Source organism: Heptranchias perlo, chromosome 1, assembly GCF_035084215.1.
Source record: "Heptranchias perlo isolate sHepPer1 chromosome 1, sHepPer1.hap1, whole genome shotgun sequence".
Lineage (NCBI taxonomy): Eukaryota > Metazoa > Chordata > Chondrichthyes > Hexanchiformes > Hexanchidae > Heptranchias > Heptranchias perlo.
The window spans coordinates 25,014,290-25,033,044 of record NC_090325.1 but is presented as its reverse complement, the minus strand read 5'-3'; the positions used below and the strand labels follow the sequence as shown (position 1 = coordinate 25,033,044).

Sequence of the window (18,755 nt, the reverse complement as noted above, 5' to 3'; positions counted from 1 at the left end):
TGTTAATGCTTTTATTGACATGCGACTAGTCTATATATTTAAAATATAAATGGATTACCAGTATATTGAGCATTAATGGAGCGTTTCATCATCCGCCTTCTTTTTCCATGCACAGTTCCATTTATGTCTTTGTGTCATGTTATATATGTGCACAAAACTTTTTATATATTTTTAATTTTCTTTCTAAAAATGCAGTCTAAGCCCAGCATCCCTGAAATAAAGGTAGAAAATTTTATCTAGCTCATACAAGACGGAAAAAACTAGTAACGAGGGATGAGCAAAACATTGGAATTCATCATGGCCCCAAGAAAGAATTTTGGAACATAATTTCCCATTTTATTTTTTTCAAACTGGAAATGGGGCTAAATTCCCACAAGCGTTGACTACTTCTGTTTTCTTTAAATGATGATATAAAATAATTGCAGCAACTACCCTATCTGCTGGCTTATAAGGTGACCCACCAAAACTCAACTGAAAAATAATGAATATATCCTTGACTTGTATAAGATGACTGTCAACATTACAAAATTTCTCCCATCAAAATTCTCACCGCATGTCCACTAATACATTTGCTTTCTGATGTTTCTCATTTCAACAGAGTATTCCTATCCATTGCTGTTCCATTCTTCCAACATTTAAATATCAACGCTCCCTCCCAATTTCAGTCCTAGCTAACATTGCTGATTTTTCCTTTCCCTTTATCTATCATGATAGACGGTGTCTGAATTTAGGTTAGTCCAGCAGTCGGGAGGAAGAGTTGGCATTTACATATCGCAGTATAGACGGCTCAGAGCAACAGCTGATAGGAATTCACTGGTACAGTGTGGAGTGCAACGCCTGTGGCAAAATGACACCATGAAGAGAGAAACCAACCAGAAAGGAAAGCCTTAGTGAAAATCTGACCTGCCTACAGGAAGGCTCCCCCCTCCCACCCCATGCACACACAGGTTTAGAGTTAGAGAATTTTTCTGCACAGAAAGAGGCAATTTGACCCATTACACCTCTTTACAATGTCGGATTCCATATGTATGCTGACGACACCCAGCTCTACCTCACCACAACCTCTCTTGACCCCTCCACAAACTCCGTTCCCTTGCCACTGACTCCATCCCTCTCCCTGGCCACTGTCTGAGGCTGAATCAGCCTTTAGCTGGGCAGGGAAATGGGACCATGCTCTGGAATTCCCTCCCTAAACCTCTCCGCCTCTCTCTCTCCTTCATTAAGACACTCCTTCTTGGTGTCTTATTTGACCCTGAGCTGATCTTCCGATCCCTTTTCCGCTCCATCTCCAAGATCGCCTACGTCCACCTCTGTAACATCGCCCGTCTCCACTCCTGCCTCAGCTCATCTGCTGATGAAACCCTCATCCATGCCTTTGTTACCTCTAGACTCAACTATTCCAATGCTCTTTTTGCTGGCCACTGACTTGCACCCTCCGTAAACTTAAGCTCATCCATAAGTCTGCTGCCTGTATCCTAACTCACGCCAAGTCCCATTCACCCATCACCCCTGTGCTCGCTAACATTTATTGTCTCCCGGTCCAGCAAAGCCTCAATTTTAAAAATCACATCCTTGTTTTCAAATCCCTCTATGGCCTTGCCGCTCCCTTTCTCTGTAACCTCCTCCAGCCCTAAAACCCTTCGCGATCTCTGCCCTCCTCCAATTCTGGCCTCTTGCCCATCCCCGAATTACATCGCTCCACCATAGGCAGCCTTGCCTCTAGCTGGGCGGGGAAATGGGACTAAGCTCTGGAATTCCCTCCCTAAACCTCTCCGCCTCTCTCTCTCCTTTAAGACACTCCTTAAAACCTACCTCTTCGACCAAGCTTTTGGTCACCTGTCCTAATATCTCCTTATGTGGTTTGGTGTCAAATTTTGTTTGATAACACTTCTATGATGCGCCTTGGAATGTTTTACTACGTTAAAGGTGCTATATAAATGCAAGTTGTTGTTGTTGAAAGAGTTACCACTTAGTCCCATTTCCCTGCCCTTTCCCCGTACCAGTTTAATTTTTTATTTTTCAAATATTTATATACTTCGACCATTGTTTATTGTCCTAACAACCCTCTGTATTAAGCAAAAGCTCTTAATCCCTCCCTTCATTATTTTGGTGATGACCTTAGATTTAGTTACTGAATCACTGACCAGTGCAAATAGTTATTCCCTATTTACCTTATCAAAACTCCTCATATTTTGAACACCTTTCTCAGATCTCCTCTTGACTACTCAGTTCTAATTAAGAGTCCTACTTTATTTAGTCTTTTCTCAAAATGAAATCTGTGGTATTATTTTAGTAAATCTCTTTTGTATCCTTTCCATGACATTAATGTCTTTTCTAAAGCAGGGTGCTGAAAACGAACACAACATTCTAATTGCAATCAATGCTTTTGTACTTGATGGCTCTATTTGTAAAACCTAGTTTCGCGCATGCTTTTTTTTACAACTTTAACAACTTGTCCTACCACTTTTAAAGATTTGTGATTGTGAACTTCTAGTATTCTATTTCTTTCAATGTATTACCATTTCCTCTCCCAGTCTTCCTTCTAAAATGTATTGCCTCATTTTTCTCTGACTTCTACCTACCCTATCTACTAACCAGTCTATTTCCTCCTGATGTTGCTTACAGTTCTCTTCACTGTGCTCCCTATTTTTTGTGTTTTCTGCAAATTTTGATACTGTGCCACCTATATCCAAGTTCACATGATATGTATTATACTGAAAATATTATGATTTCATGCAATTTCTGTCTACAAAACCTTACGTCCTGTTGTCAAGTTTATATCACACTTCTGTGCCAAATTTTTCCATTTTAAGTTCCTGTGTCTACATTTATAATGGAATCTGTCTATGTAAACTTATCATGCTGTAATTGCATCCTCCTACTGATGGTGGCGCTGCAGCACCCCAGGTTTGCATCTCCAAGCTCCTCGATGTGTACTGTGGAGAAGTTCCTATGCTGCAACCAACTTTGCTTCCCAAATTACCAAATTGTTGCGATTTAACTATAAATAATAAATAGAATTATAGAAAATTAAAGACTCTCGGGTAGAGTTTCCCCTTGTTTCCACTAGATTTGTGCCCAGATTCCCGCGCAATCGGCCAAACCAGCCACAAAAGATCGGGGAATCATAGGATCATAGAAAATTTATGGTACATTATGGCCATTCAGCCCATCGTGTCCGTGCCAACTGAGAAACGAGCCACCCAGCCTAATCACATTTGCAGCATTTGGTCCATAGCCCTGCAGGTCACAGCTCTTCAGGTGCACATCCAGGTATTTTTTTAAATGAGTTGAGGGTTTTTCTACCACCCTCTCAGGCAGTGAGTTCCAGACCCCCACCATCCTCTGTGTGAAAACATTTTTCCTCATTTCCGCTCTAATCCTTCTACCAATCACTTTAAATCTATGCCCCCTGGTTATTGACCCCTCAACTAAGGGAAATAGGTCCTTCCTATCCACTCTATCTAGGCCCCTCATAATTTTGTATACCTCAATCAAATCAGCGTTCAGCCTCCTCTGTTCGAAGGAAAACAACCCAAGCCTATCCAATCTGTCATCATAGCTAAAATTCTCCAGTCCTGGCAACATCCTCGTAAATCTCCTCTGCACCCTCTCTAGTGCAGTTACATCCTTCCTGTAATGTGGTGACCAGAACTGTGTGCAGTACTCAAGCTGTGGCCTAACTAGTTTTTTATACAGTTCCAGCATAACATCCCTGCTTTTATATTCTATGCCTCGGCTAATAAAGGAAAGCATTCCATATGCCTTCTTAACCACCTTATCTACCTGACTTGCTAAATTCAGGGATCTGTGGACATGCACGCCTCTACACCTGTCAGTATCCTCCCATTTATTGTGTATTCCCTTGCCTTGTTTGTCCTCCCCAAATGCATTACCCCACACTTCTCCAGATTGAACTCCATTTGCCACTTTTCTGCCCATCTGACCAGTTCATTGATATCTTTCTGCAGTCTACAGCTTTCCTCCTCACTATCAACCACACGGCCTATCTTTGTGTCATCTGGAAATTTCTTAATCGTGCCCCCTTCGTTTAAGTCCAAATCGTTAATGTATACCACAAAAAGCAAAGGACCTAGTACCGAGCCCTACGGCAACCCACTGGAAACAGCTTTCCAGTCGCAAAAACACCCATCGACCATTACCCTTTGCTTCTTGCCACTGAGCCAATTTTGGATCCAATTTGCCACATTCCCTTGGATCCCATGGGCTTTTACTTTTTTGACCAATCTGCCATGTTTAAACGTAAGTGAGTTACGCCCAAAACCACTTATGTTCATGTTTTCCGCGATATTTTACGCTGGTTTAAGATTCATTCACCCAGATCATGGTCCGCCCACAAACCTGGCCTAATCCCCAGATCAACTTCGCGAGTTTCCGCCGATTGCGCTGGTTAGGGAAGTCTCTTCAAATTGTGCTCATTTTCTTAGGCACGCAGGCACAAGTAGGCATGTTTTTTTCATATTAAAAACTTTTTAATTTTCTAGGAAACTGATTAGTGTACATCAATGAAACTAGTAATTGGTTCAGTATAGTTTCTTAAAGTCATTTTCAATTATTTTAAATCAGGTTATTCACAGGTGAGGACTGGACACTTATTAAAAATGCTTATTTTTGGTGATAAACCCATTTTAAGCTGTATTATTAAAACTGCACCAGGTTACCACTCTTAAATACATCAAGGAATACTTTTTAATGGAAAGAACAATAAAGCAACAATTACATTCTGCTATACTGCCTGATTGCGCTGGTTCATGGAAGATTTTACATTTGTGTTTATACAAATAATTTTTATCGGAAACTTAAACCGTAACCGAACCAGCACAATTTTGAGCGCATTTCGAGCACAGTTTCCCGATTGCACCCAAATCTGAAACTCCGCCACAGAATGTATAACTTTACTATGGGGACTGAGTTATGTCTGTGTCCCCTGATACAATTATCCCCAGCCTCTAACCCTGCTACACCTGAAGACTGCACTTAGTTTTGACTCCCTATATACAACACCACAGGACTAGTATAATATATACACATATAGAGCCGTGGTCCTAATACTAACTCCTGGGCAATACTAGTGTTTATAAATCCTCAAGGCTGAAAAACATCCACTAAGCATTATTCTCTTTTCTGTCTTTTTGTCAACTTCCCTATCCTTGCTGCCCCCTAATACGTTGTCACTTAATTTTATTAACGTCTCTTATGTGGCATTTTATCAAATTCCTTTTGAAAATCCCAGCCCTGCTCAGCTGGAACCTGTCTATTCTCTACAGGCCATTCCACCCAGAACTGATCCCCATGTCCCAAGAATCTGAACTCCTGCATGATCTCGTCAGCCATTCAGTTATGGCCCATATCTTATTACTCCCACACCATCTAGCACATGACACCAGGAGTAATCCTAGCTCTAAACGTTGTCATTCTCTGATTTTATACAAAAGCATAAAGAGTAATGTAGAGTGGAAAAGAAGTGTTATGTCCAAGTTTGAAAAATCGAGCCAAAAGTTGCGCACAGTACCTTAGTAAAGGGGATGCCAAGTATCAGGGTGTTGCTCGTTCCTGTTAATGGGAGAGTCCTTGTGCTCAGCTTTATTTCAGATGTATACTTTTATCGTGCTGTGGGTTGAGCCAGTTAATGAAACACACCTTCTGCATTTTCTTTAGGTCGCATTCCAGACAGCCTGAAAAATTGTATTAATAAAGATTACCTGACTGCAGCTACCCACTGGGCTGGAATGGACCCTACAGTAGTTCACCCAGAGCTAAATGGTGCTGCCTATAGGTAAGGACAGTAGGGAAGGCCAGGCCTGTGTAGAAGTAGAAGACATTCACCATCAATAGTTAGTGTAGGGGTTGTGGTACTGGGCTAGCAACCCAGGGATTGCAAGTTCAAATCCCACTATGGTAAGTTGTGAAATTTAATTCAATAAATCTGTTATTTTGTGCACTGGCACCAGAAAATGTAACCAGGAAAGCTGCCAGATGTTCATAAAAACCCAACTGATGGAGGTTCCGCCCCTAACAAAGCAAATGATGACAATGAGGCAGAGCCAGAAGCGGGGACTTCCAACAACAGGAATTCCCCATATATATATCAGTAACTTAAATGAGGGGACCGAGTATAATGTATCCAAGTTTGCTGATGATACAAAGCTAGGTGGGAAAGTAAGCTGCAAGGAGAACACAAATTGGCTGCAAAAGGATATAGACAGGTTAATTGAGTGGGCGAGAAGGTGGCAGATGGTGTATAATGTGAGGAAATATGAAACTATCCGCTTTGGTAGGAAAAATAAAAAAGGTGAATATTTTTTAAAAGGTGAGAGACTGAGAAATGTTGGTATTCAGAGGGATTTGGGTATCCTTGTACATGAATCACAGAAAGTTAATATGCAGGTACAGCAAGCATTAGGAAGGCAAATGGTATGTTAGCCTTTATTGCACCAATCTATCTGTCGCAGATGCATCTGTCCATGACAGTACTGGTAGGATGACCACCGCACAGTCTTCGCACTGAGGATACCATCCAACATGTTGTGTGGCACTACCACCGTGCTAAATGGGATAGATTCCAAACAGATCTAGCAGCTCAAAACTGGCCATCGGCAACAGCAGAATTGTATTCCAGCACAATCTGTAACCTCATGGTCTGGCATATTCCTCACTCTACCATTACCAACAAGCCAGAGGATCAACCCTGGTTCAATGAGGAGTGCAGAAGAGCATGCCAGGAGCAGCACCAGGTGTACCTAAAAATGAGGTGCCAACCTGGTGAAGCTACAACTCAGGACTACATGCATGCTAAACAGCGTAAGCAACATGCTATAGACAGAGCTAAGCAATTCCACAACCAACGGATCAGATCAAAGCTCTGCAGTCCTGCCACATCCAGTCGTGAATGGTGGTGGACAATTAAACAACTAACAGGAGGAGGAGGCTCTGCAAACATCCCCATCCTCAATGATGGCAGAGTCCAGCACGTGAGTGCAAAAGACAAGGCTGAAGCATTTGCAACCATCTTCAGCCAGAAGTGCCAAGTGGATGATCCATCTCGGCCTCCTCCCGATATCCCCACCATCACAGCAGCCAGTCTTCAGCCAATTCGATTCACTCCACGTGATATCAAGAAACGGCTGAGTGCACTGGATACAACAAAGGCTATGGGCCCCGACAACATCCCGGCTGTAGGACTGAAGACTTGTGCTCCAGAACTAGCTGCGCCTCTAGCCAAGCTGTTCCAGTACAGCTATAACACTGTCATCTACCCGACAATGTGGAAAATTGCCCAGGTATGTCCTGTCTACAAAAAGCAGGACAAATCTACACACAAAGGGTGGTAGAAGTTTGGAACTCTCTTCCGGAAAAGGCAATTGATACTAGCTCAATTGCTAAATTTAAATCTGAGATAGATAGCTTTTTGGCAACCAAAGGTATTAAGGGATATGGGCCAAAGGCAGGTATATGGAGTTAGATCACAGATCAGCCATGATCTTATCAAATGGCGGATCAGGCACGAAGAGCTGAATGGCCTACTCCTGTTCCTATGTTCCTAAATCGAATCCGGCCAATTACCGCCCTATCAGTCTACTCTCAATCATCAGCAAAGTGATGTTGGGTGTCGTCGACAGTGCTATCAAGCAGCACTTACTCACCAATAATCTGCTCACCGATGCTCAGTTTGGGTTCCGCCAGGACCTCATTACAGCCTTGGTCAAAACATGGACAAAAGAGCTGAATTCCAGAGGTGAGGTGAGAGTGACTGCCCTTGACATCAAGGCAGCATTTGACTGAATGTGGCACCAAGGAGCCCTAGTAAAATTGAAGTCAGTGGGAATCAGGGGGAAAACTCTCCAGTGGCTGGAGTCATACCTAGCTCAAAGGAAGATGGTAGTGGTTGTTGGAGGCCAATCATCTCAGCCCCGGGACATTGCTGCAGGAGTTCCTCAGGGCAGTGTCCTCGTCCCAACCATCTTCAGCTGCTTCATCAATGACCTTCCCTTCATCATAAGGTCAGAAATGGGAATGTTCGCTGATGATTGCACAGTGTTCAGTTCCATTCGCAACCCCTCAAATAATGAAGCAGTCCAAGCCCGCATGCAGCAAGACCTGGACAACATCCAGGCTTGGGCTGATAAGTGACAAGTAACATTCGAGCCAGACAAGTGCCAGGCAATGACCACCTCCAACAAGAGAGTCTAACCACCTCCCCATGACATTCAACGGCATTACTATCGCAAATCCCCCACCATCAACATCCTGGGGGTCACCATTGACCAGAAACTTAACTGGACCAGCCATATAAATACTGTGGCTACAAGAGCAGGTCAGAGGCTGGGTATTCTGCAGTGAGTGACTCACCTCCTGACTCCCCAAAGCCTTTCCACCATCTACAAGGCACAAGTCAGGAGTGTGATGGAATGCTCTCCACTTGCCTGGATGAGTGCAGCTCCAACAACACTCAAGAAGCTCGACACCATCCAGGACAAAGCAGCCTGCTTGATTGGCACCCTATCCACCACCTTAAACATTCACTCCCTTCACCACCGGCGCACTGTGGCTGCAGTGTGTACCATCCACAGGATGCACTGCAGCAACTCGCCAAGGCTTCTTCGACAGCACCTCCCAAACCCGCAACCTCTACCACCTGGAAGGACAAGATGTGGAGATGCCGGTGATGGACTGGGGTTGACAATTGTAAACAATTTTACAACACCAAGTTATAGTCCAGCAATTTTATTTTAAATTCACAAGCTTTCGGAGGCTTCCTCCTTCCTCAGGTGAACGAAATGAAATCCTCGAAATGAAATCGCATTTATAATTCACAGAACAATGCTTGGTGATTACAGACAGTTTTTTCAACTGCCCGTTGCCAAGGCAATCAGTGTGCAGACAGACAGGTGTTACCTGCAAGGTCTCAGAATATACAAATCACCAAAAAAAAACAACAAACAAAAAAAAACAGAGATAGAGAGGTAGAAACATAGAAAAGACAGCAACTGACCCGTTATATTAAAAACAGATAACATTTGTTCGCTGGTGGGGTAACGTGTAGCGTGACATGAACCCAAGATCCCGGTTGAGGCCGTCCTCATGGGTGCGGAACTTGGCTATCAATTTCTGCTCGACGATTTTGCGTTGTCGTGTGTCTCGAAGGCCGCCTTGGAGTACGCTTACCCGAAGGTCGGTGGATGAATGTCCATGACTGCTGAAGTGTTCCCCGACTGGGAGGGAACCCTCCTGTTTGACGATTGTTGCGCGGTGTCCGTTCATCCGTTGTCGCAGCGTCTGCATGGTCTCGCCAATGTACCATGCTCTGGGGCATCCTTTCCTGCAACGTATGAGGTAGACAACGTTGGCCGAGTCACAGGAGTATGAACCATGCACCTGGTGGGTGGTGTCCTCTCGTGTGATGGTGGTATCTGTGTCGATGATCTGGCATGTCTTGCAGAGGTTACCGTGGCAGGGTTGTGTGGTGTCATGGACGCTGTTCTCTTGAAAGCTAGGTAATTTGCTGCGAACGATGGTCTGTTTGAGGTTGGGTGGCTGTTTAAAGGCGAGTAGTGGAGGTGTGGGGATGGCCATAGCGAGGTGTTCGTCGTCATTGATGACATGTTGAAGGCTGCGGAGAACATGGCGTAGTTTCTCCGCTCCGGGGAAGTACTGGACGACAAAGGGTACTCTGTTGGTTGCGTCCCGTGTTAGTCTCCTGAGGAGGTCTATGCGATTTTTTGCTGTGGCCCGTCGGAACTGTCGATCGATGAGTCGAGCGTCATATCCTGTTCTTACTAGGGCGTCTTTCAGCGTCTGTAGGTGTCCATCGCGTTCCTCCTCGTCTGAGCAGACCCTGTGTATTCGCAGGGCCTGTCCATAGGGGATGGCCTCTTTGACGTGGTTAGGGTGGAAGCTGGAAAAGTGGAGCATCGTGAGGTTGTCTGTGGGCTTGCGGTAGAGTGAGGTGCTGAGGTGCCCGTCTTTGATGGAGATTCGTGTGTCCAAGAAAGAAACTGATTCTGAGGAGTAGTCCATGGTGAGCTTGATGGTGGGATGGAACTTGTTGATATTATCGTAAAGTCTCTTTAGTGATTCCTTGCCGTGGGTCCATAGAAAGAAAATGTCGTCGATGTATCTGGTGTATAGTGTTGGTTGGAGGTCTTGTGCAGTGAAGAAGTCCTGCTCGAACTTGTGCATGAAAATGTTGGCGTATTGGGGTGCGAATTTGGTCCCCATGGCTGTTCCGTGTGTTTGGGTAAAGAACCAGTGTGTCTGTCTGCACACTGATTGCCTTGGCAACGGGCAGTTGAAAAAACTGTCTGTAATCACCAAGCATTGTTCTGTGAATTATAAATGCGATTTCATTTCGAGGATTTCATTTCGTTCACCTGAGGAAGGAGGAAGCCTCCGAAAGCTTGTGAATTTAAAATAAAATTGCTGGACTATAACTTGGTGTTGTAAAATTGTTTAGAAGGACAAGAGCAGCAGGCACATGGGAACAACACCACCTGCACGTTCCCCTTCAAGTCACACACCATCCCGACTTGGAAATATATCGCCGTTCCTTCATCGTGAACTCCCTTCCTAACAGCACAGTGGGAGAACCTTCACCACATGGACTGCAGCAGTTCAAGAAGACGGCTCACCACCATCTTCTCAAGGGCAATAAATGCCGGCCTCGCCAGCGATGCCTACATTTCATGAATGGATATAAGAAATGGGGGTTGGAATATAAGAATAAGGAGGTCTTGCCACAATTATATAAGGCTCTGGTGAGACCACACCTGAGTACAGTTTACAGTATTGGTCTCCTTACCTAAGGAAGGATATACTTGCCTTAGAGGGAGTGCAATGAAGGTTCACTGGATTGATTCCTGGGGTGAGAGGTTTGTCCTATGAGGAGAGATTGAGTAGAATGGGCCTGTATTCTCTGAAGTTTCGAAGAATGAGAGGTGATCTCATTGAAACATATAAGATTAAAGGGCTTGACAGGGTAGATGCTGAGAGGCTGTTTCCCCTGGCTGGACTGTCTAGAACTAGGGGTCATAGTCTCAAGATAAGGGGTTGGCCATTTAGGACTGAGATGAGGAAAAACATTTTCACTCAGAGGGTTGTGAATCTTTGGAATTCTCTACCCCAGAGGGCTGTGGATGCTCAGTCATTGAGTATATTCAAGGCTGTGGTCAATAGATTTTCGGACACTAAGGAATCAAGGGATATGGGAATAGGGTGGGAAAGTGGAGTTAAAGTAGTAGATTAGCCATGATCTAATTGAATGGTGGGACAGACTCGAGGGGCTGTATGGCCTACTCCTGCTCCTATTTCTTCTGTTCTCATACTCAGCCTCAGTCAAGACCTGCTGTATTTGTGGAGGACGGTATTCCCAGTGAGGTGAGGTGTGCTGCACTTCACATTGAAGTTTTTATTGGATAAGTAATTTTTGTTAAAACTATGTAAGTAATATTTCAAAATCAAAACTGTTCCTTTTTTATTTATTGAGAAACCTACGTGGAAGGCCAAGACCAGTTATGCAGGATGCCACTGAGGTTGAAGGGAGTATAATAGTTATAATAAATAATAATACTTCTGTATATGTAGCATCTTAACACATTGAATCATCTCAAAGCACGTGACACAATTAATTACCATTCAAGTGAAGTCACTTTTTTATGTATTCAAACACCGTAACATACTGTAGCAATAAAGTCCCATAAGCAGCAATTAGGTGATATAACTAATGAATCTGATTTTAGTGGAATTGTTCATTTTTATTTGTTCATGGGATGCGGGTGACACTGGTGAGGCCTATTCCCAATTGCTCTTAGAAGATAGTGGTGGGCCTTCTCCTTGAACCACTGCAGTGGTTGGGTGGGAAATTTCAAGATATTGACCCAGCAACTATGAAGGAACAACGACATATGTCAGTCAGAATGTGTGTGACTTGGAGGGGGACCTGGAGTTGGTGTTCCCATAATATTGCTGCTCTTGTTCTTCTTGATGGGAGATCCCAAGGGAGGCAGGTGCTGTCTAAGTAACCTTAATGAATTACTGTTGAAGTAACTTTGGTGAGTTGCTGCAGTACAACCTGCAGTTAGTACATACTACAGCCACAGTGCAGCAGTGGTGGAGGGGCTCGATATGGAGTCCAGTGGCAGGGCACCAATCAAGGGAACTGCTTTGTCCAGGATGGTCTTGAGCTTCTTGAGTGTAGTTGCAGCTATACCCTTCCAGCTTGGTGAATATTGCATCACATTGCTGACTTGAACCTTGTCGATGGTGGAGAGGCTTTGAGAGTTTAGGATGTGAGGTACTTGTCACAGAGCACCCAGCCTCTGTCCTGTTCTTGTAGCCACGGTGTTGATATGGCCCATTCAGCTTCTGGTCAGTGGTGACCCCGCCCCCCAAGATGTTGATTGATGTAATGGCGGTATCATTGAAGATCATTGGCTGGGCTTTCTCTTGTATGAGATAGTCATTACGCGCCACTTATGTGGTGCAAATGTTACCTGCCACTTGTCAGCCCAAGCCTGGATATTGTCCCAGGCTTACTGAATGCTGCTTCATTATCAGAAGAGTTGTAAATGGAGCTACACACTGTAGAATCATCAGCGAACAGCCCCACTCCTGATCTTATGATGGAGTGAAGGTTATTCATTGATGAAACAGCTGGTTGGTCCAAGGACTCTTCCCTGAGGAACTGCTGCAGTGATGTCCTGGGGCTATGATGACTTTGACAATCACAACCATCTTCCTTTGCATCAGGTGTGATTCCAGCCAATGAAAAGTTTTCCCTTGGACACCCATTTACTTCCGTTGTGCCAGGACTCTTTGGTTCTACACTCAATGCTGCCTTGATGTCGAGGGAAGCTACTCTCACCTCTCCTCTGACAGCCTTATGGAGCAAGGCTGTGATGAGGCCTGGAACTGAGTGGTCCTGGCAGAACCTGAACTGAGCATTGGTGAGCAGGTTATTAGTGAGTAGGCTTGTTGGCACAATTCATGACTCCTTCAATCACTTTACTGATGATTGGGAGGTGGTTGATGGGGTGGTAGTTGGCTGGGTTAGATTTAGCCTATTTTTTGTAAATAGGACATATCTGAGCACTCTTCCACATTGTTGGGTAGGTGCCAAAGTCATAGCTTCACTGGAACAGCTTGGCTAAGGGAGCATCTTGCTCTGGTGCACAGATCTTCAGCACTATACCCGGGATGTTGTCAGGGCCCATAGACTTTGTTGTGTCCAGTGCACCCAGCCATTTCTTGATGTCATGTGGAATGTTTCGAATTAGCTTGACACCTGTTTATATGCTTGTGAGGACCTCGGGAGGAGTAGGATCACCACTGGGGCACTTTGGCTGAAGATGCTTGCTGCAAGCACTCTTGCACTCAAGTGTTGGGTTCCTCCATGGTTCGGGTGGGAATGTTCATGGAGCCTCTTCCTCCTATTAGATGCCTGGTTGGCCAACCAGCATTCACAACTGGATGTGGTAGGGGATACAGAGCTTTGTTCTGATCTGTTGGTTGTGGGAGTTGAGGACCAGGTGAGATGCATGCTTGTCTTCAGGTAGTGCTGTGGGATCTTTGAGATCTATCTGAATTAATGGAACAAGAAAAACAGGCTATCATTTTAAGGACTAATCTAAAGGTTGGTACCTGTGACAATACAGCACTTCCCTAGTACTGCACTAGAGTGTCAGCTTAGATGGTGAACTCAAATGCTGGTATGAGGCATGAATTTAACCTTCTGACCCAGATGAGAGTGTGAGATTAAGAAACAAAGAACTTGCCTTAATACAGTACCTTTCATGACTTCAGGACATTCCAAAGCGCTTCACAAACAATGAAATGTAGTCACAGTTGTAATGTAGCAAAGAGAAGGTAAATCAAGAAGTCGTGGTTAGATGAGGCAAAGCTTGTGCTTGTGTATTGTAGGACAAATGTAAGGAGTCTTACAACATCAGGTTATAGTCCAACAGTTCTATTTGAAATCACAAGCTTTCGAAGGCTTCCTCCTTCGTCAGGTGACTCACCTGACGAAGGAGGAAGCCTCCGAAAGCTTGTGATTTCAAATAGAACTGTTGGACTATAACCTGGTGTTGTAAGACTCCTTACATTTATCCACCCCAGTCCATCACCGGCATCTCCACATCATGTATTGTAGGAGGAAGGGAAGATTAAGGAAAGTATAGCGGTTGCAGTTTGAAGCCTTGGGAAAGGATGATTTGGAGTAGAGATGGTGCAGTGAATTCTTTGCAACAGAGTTAAAATGCAGGACGGAGGAAATGTATGTACAGCAGCATATTTGCAGCTTAAGAAGAACAAGAGCTCAAAATTCAGTGAAACAAAGACATTGCATTATTGGTAAAATAGAGAAAGATGAGAAAGAATAATGAGAAGAGAGTGAAGTTGAAGGCTGGAAGTAGGAAGAATTGTCTATCAGAGAGCAAGCTTTTGCCATTCCACACATCACATTACCAGAACCCTAGTGCACCAAATAGTGCTTAATCTATATGTACCTGTTCTAATAATGTTCAGCCATGTCATTAACCAAGTATATTTTAAGTGAGTTAATAAACGTCATTAACTGTTTCTCCTGGTTTATTTGTGAGGCTTGCCAGTTTCTGTACTCGTGCCTTCAAGTTAATTTGAATCTTAATGTGCAGTTGAGAAGGACAGTAACTGTAACCCATTGTTAATTTTTTTTTCTCTTTCCCACCCCCCCCCTCCCAGGTATCCACCAGGTGTTGTTGGGTTGGCTCCCACTGGACTGCCGCCAGCAGTAGAAGGAATAGTTCCCAGTGCTGTGCAGTTGTCACACAGCCTCTCCACAGTAGCCCACCCACCACATGCCCCTTCCCCAGGGCAAACAGTCAAACCGGAGTCTGACAGAGATCACACAGGTGACCAATTGTAGCCAGATGGAGTGCATTCCTGACCCTAGATCTTGACCATCAGAAAAGTTCAGAAAATACCTGCTTGTTGAATAATGGTGAACAATGGACTATGGAAATAACTGAGCTTAGAAACTGGTCCAACTTCAAATAAAGATGTGGAAGAAGAAGAAGAAGAAATTTGGTAAATTTGTTCCTCCGTTAAATTGTAGCTTGTCCCTGTCCAGTGGACTGATTAACTGTTTCTGTGTCATATGGGTTCCCTGTGAGCAAGAGAAGTTCTAGTAGTTAATTCTATCATGAATGTACTATGTCTGTGTACAGTTTTAGAACTTAAGGGTTTGTTCGCTTAGCTGTGAAACAGAAACCAAGGGAGATATTCAGTAAAACTGATTTTTTTGAAAAGAAAACAATCTTTCTTTTATACATTAAATTCACGCCCAAAAAGAGGCAGTTTTCAAGACGTCTCAGGAAACAAAGGTAAATTCCCACCTATTTTGTGTTATATGCCATGCAGTGCATTGTTTTTGTAACTGCTTGTCTTTTTTTTAGTATCAGCTAGTAAAATCAACACTCTCTTCTTGATTCATTTTTTTTAAATTTTATTTTTCCGGCATGAATTCCCATGACTTTTCTGGGGGCTGAGGAGAATGTTGCAAAGAGATTTTGAAAACAAAGTTTCATACGAAGCAGCACCATGCTTACTGTCACCAGTTTAAATGTATATCATTGGTGGTATGCGTACAGGCACTAGACTACTGGAAAGTAGCAGCATTTCTTTGCCTACATCGATTCCTGTTAATGTGGTAGGCTAGCAATATTTTGGTTGAAATAATCATGTTTTGTGACTGTAACCATTTGTATGAATTATTTTAAAGAAATAAAACAAAAAGACAGAAAATGATGTGTGTCATGCGTTTCACACAATTATTTCTCCTCTCCCGACTTTTGGTATATATTAGACATTTAGGATAAATATTTCTTGGTTTTCTTTAAGGTAGAATAAAGCACAACTGAATACAACATAACAACAATAACTTGCATTTATATTTTGCCTTTAATATAAAAAAATGCTACATTATGTTTCAAGGATGGGTAAGGAATAAATGGATGGCAAGCCAAAGAAGGAGATATTAAAAGTTTGGTCAAAGACGTGAGTTTTAAGTAGGCTCTTAAAGGAGGCAGAGTGGGTTGGGGGAGCAATTGCAGAGTATGGGGCTTAGGCAGTTGATGGCACACCTGCCATAGTGAGGCTGGAGTCTGAAGAATGGAGAATTCAGAGGGGTGTTTTGAGAGCTGGAGATGGTTTCGGAGATCGGGAGGAGAGAGGCAATGGGGTGTTGTAAACACAAGAATTAAAATTTTAAATTTGAGGTGTTAGGAGACCATGAGCCAAAGTAGGTCAGGGAGGAAAGGGGTGATGAGTAAATTTTTTTTTCTTCGTTCATGGGATGTGGGTGTCGCTGGCGAGGCCAGCATTTATTGCCCATCCCTAATTGCCCTTGAGAAGGTGATGGTGAGCCACCTTCTTGAACCGCTGCAGTCCTTGTAGTGAAGGTTCGCCCACAGTGCTGTTAGGAAGGAAGTTCCAGGATTTTGACCCAGTGACGATGAAGGAACGCCGATATATTTCCAAGTTGGGATGGTGTGTGACTTGGAGGGGAACGTGCAGGTGGTGTTGTTTCCATGTACCTGCTGCTCTTGTCCTTCTAAGTGCAAGAGGTCGCCGGTTTGGGAGATGCTGTCGAAGAAGCCTTGGTGAGTTTCTGCAGTGCATCCTGTGGATGGTACACACTGCAGCCACAGTGCGCCTGTGGTGAAGGGGGTGCCAATCAAGCGGGCTGCTTTGTCCTGGATGGTGTCGAGCTTCTTGAGTGTTGGAGCTGCACTCATTTAAGCAAGTGGAGAGTATTCCATCACACTCCTGACTTGTGCCTTGTAGATGGTGGAAAGGTTTTGGGGAGTTAGGAGGTGAGTCACTCGCCACAGAATACCCAGCCTCTGACCTGCTCTTGTAGCCACAGTATTTATATGGCTGGTCCAGTTAAGTTTCTGGTCAATGGTGACCCCCGGATGTTGGTGGGGGATTCAGCGATGGTAATGCCGTTGAATGTCAAGGGGAGGTGGTTAGACACTCTCTTGTTGGAGATGGTCATTGCCTGGCACTTGTCTGGCGCGAATGTTACTTGCCACTTATCAGCCCAAGCCTGGATGTTGTCCAGGTCTTGCTGCATGCGGGCTCGGACTGCTTCATTATTTGAGGGCTTGTGAATGGAACTGAACACTGTACAATCATCAGCGAACATCCCCATTTCTGACCTTATGATGGAGGGAAGATCATTGATGTAGCAGCTGAAGATGGTTGGGCCTAGGACACTGCCCTCAAGAACTCCTGCAGCAATGCCCTGGGGCTGAGATGATTGGCCTCCAACAACCACTACCATCTTCCTTTGTGGTAGGTATGACTCCAACCACTGGAGAGTTTTCCCCCTGATTCCCATTGACTTCAATTTTACTAGAGCTCCTTGGTGCCACACTCGGTCAAATGCTGCCTTGATGTCAAGGGCAGTCACTCTCACCTCACCTCTGGAATTCAGCTCTTTTGTCCATGTTTGGACCAAGGCTGTAATGAGGTCTGGAGCCGAGTGGTCCTGGCAGAACCCAAACTGAGCATCGGTGAGCAGGTTATTGGTAAGTGCCGCTTGATAGCACTGTTGACGAAACCTTCCATCACTTTGCTGATGATTGAGAGTAGACTGATGGGGCGGTAATTGGCCGGATTGGATTTGTCCTGCTTTTTGTGGACAGGACATACCTGGGCAGTTTTCCACATTGTCGGGTAGATGCCAGTGTTGTAGCTGTACTGGAACAGCTTGGCTAGAGGCGCAGCTAGTTCTGGAGCAGAAGCCTTCAGCACTACAGCCAGGATGTTGTCGGCGCCCATAGCCTTTGCTGTATCCAGTCCACTCAGCCGTTTCTTGATATCACGTGGAGTGAATCGAATTGGCTGAAGACTGGCTTCTGTGATGATGGGGATATCGGGAGGAGACCGAGATGGATCATCCAATCGGCACTTCTGGCTGAAGATGGTTGCAAACGCTTCAGCCTTGTCTTTTGCACTCATGTGCTGGACTCAGCCATCATTGAGGATGGGGATGTTTGTAGAGCCTCCTCCTCACGTTAGTTGTTTGATTGTCCACCACCATTCACGACTGGATGTGCGCAGGACTGCAGAGTTTGGGACATAGTGTGGGATAGGATACTGGCACTAGGTTCTTTAGAGGGTGGAGAATGGGATTCCAGCCAGGAGACAATTGGAATGATTGAGTATGAAGATAACAAAGGATTGGATGAGGGCTTCAGCAGCAGATGGGTTGAGATAGCGGGATAGGCAGGTGATGCTAGAGGTTGAATTTTATGGTCTTTGTGATGGAGAGAATATCGGGATCAAGAGAATAGAGGTAGAGGAGGTTGGTGTGGTCGACTGTGTCAAAGGCTGCAGAGAGGTCAAGGAGGGTAATGCACCACAGTAACATTCATAACTTTGGTTAGTGATATGGGAGGGCAAAAACCTGATTGGAGAAACTCAACTAGAGTTGCAGGAAAGATGGAAATCTATCTGGGAGGTGACAACATGTTCATGGACTTTGGACAGAGGAACAGGAGGTTGGAATTAGGTTGATAGTTTGCAAGGAAAGAAGGTTGGATTTTTGATGATCCGGGTAATGACCGGATCTAAAAGCGAGGGGGAGTGGTGCTTGAGAAAGAACCATTTACGATGTCAGCTAGTGGGCACCAGGAAGGGAATTAGGTGATCAGATGGTACGATGCATTATAGAGTCCATGTAATGCACAAATAAT

At 44.4% G+C, this 18,755-nt stretch overlaps 1 protein-coding gene across 16 annotated transcripts in view; it reads left to right on the top strand.

The window, feature by feature from the left end:
• Window positions 1–15,795, top strand: part of ctbp1 (C-terminal binding protein 1) — a 312,129-nt gene extending 296,334 nt beyond the window's left edge. For all 16 annotated transcript variants that reach the window (XM_067982459.1, XM_067982469.1, XM_067982546.1 and 13 more), the window contains 2 exons: window positions 5,680–5,797; window positions 14,734–15,795. In XM_067982459.1, the coding sequence (XP_067838560.1) occupies window positions 5,680–5,797; window positions 14,734–14,917 (302 nt within the window). In that variant the 3' untranslated portion in view covers window positions 14,918–15,795. The remainder of the gene's footprint in view (window positions 1–5,679; window positions 5,798–14,733) is intronic.
• Window positions 15,796–18,755: the final 2,960 nt, after the last annotated feature.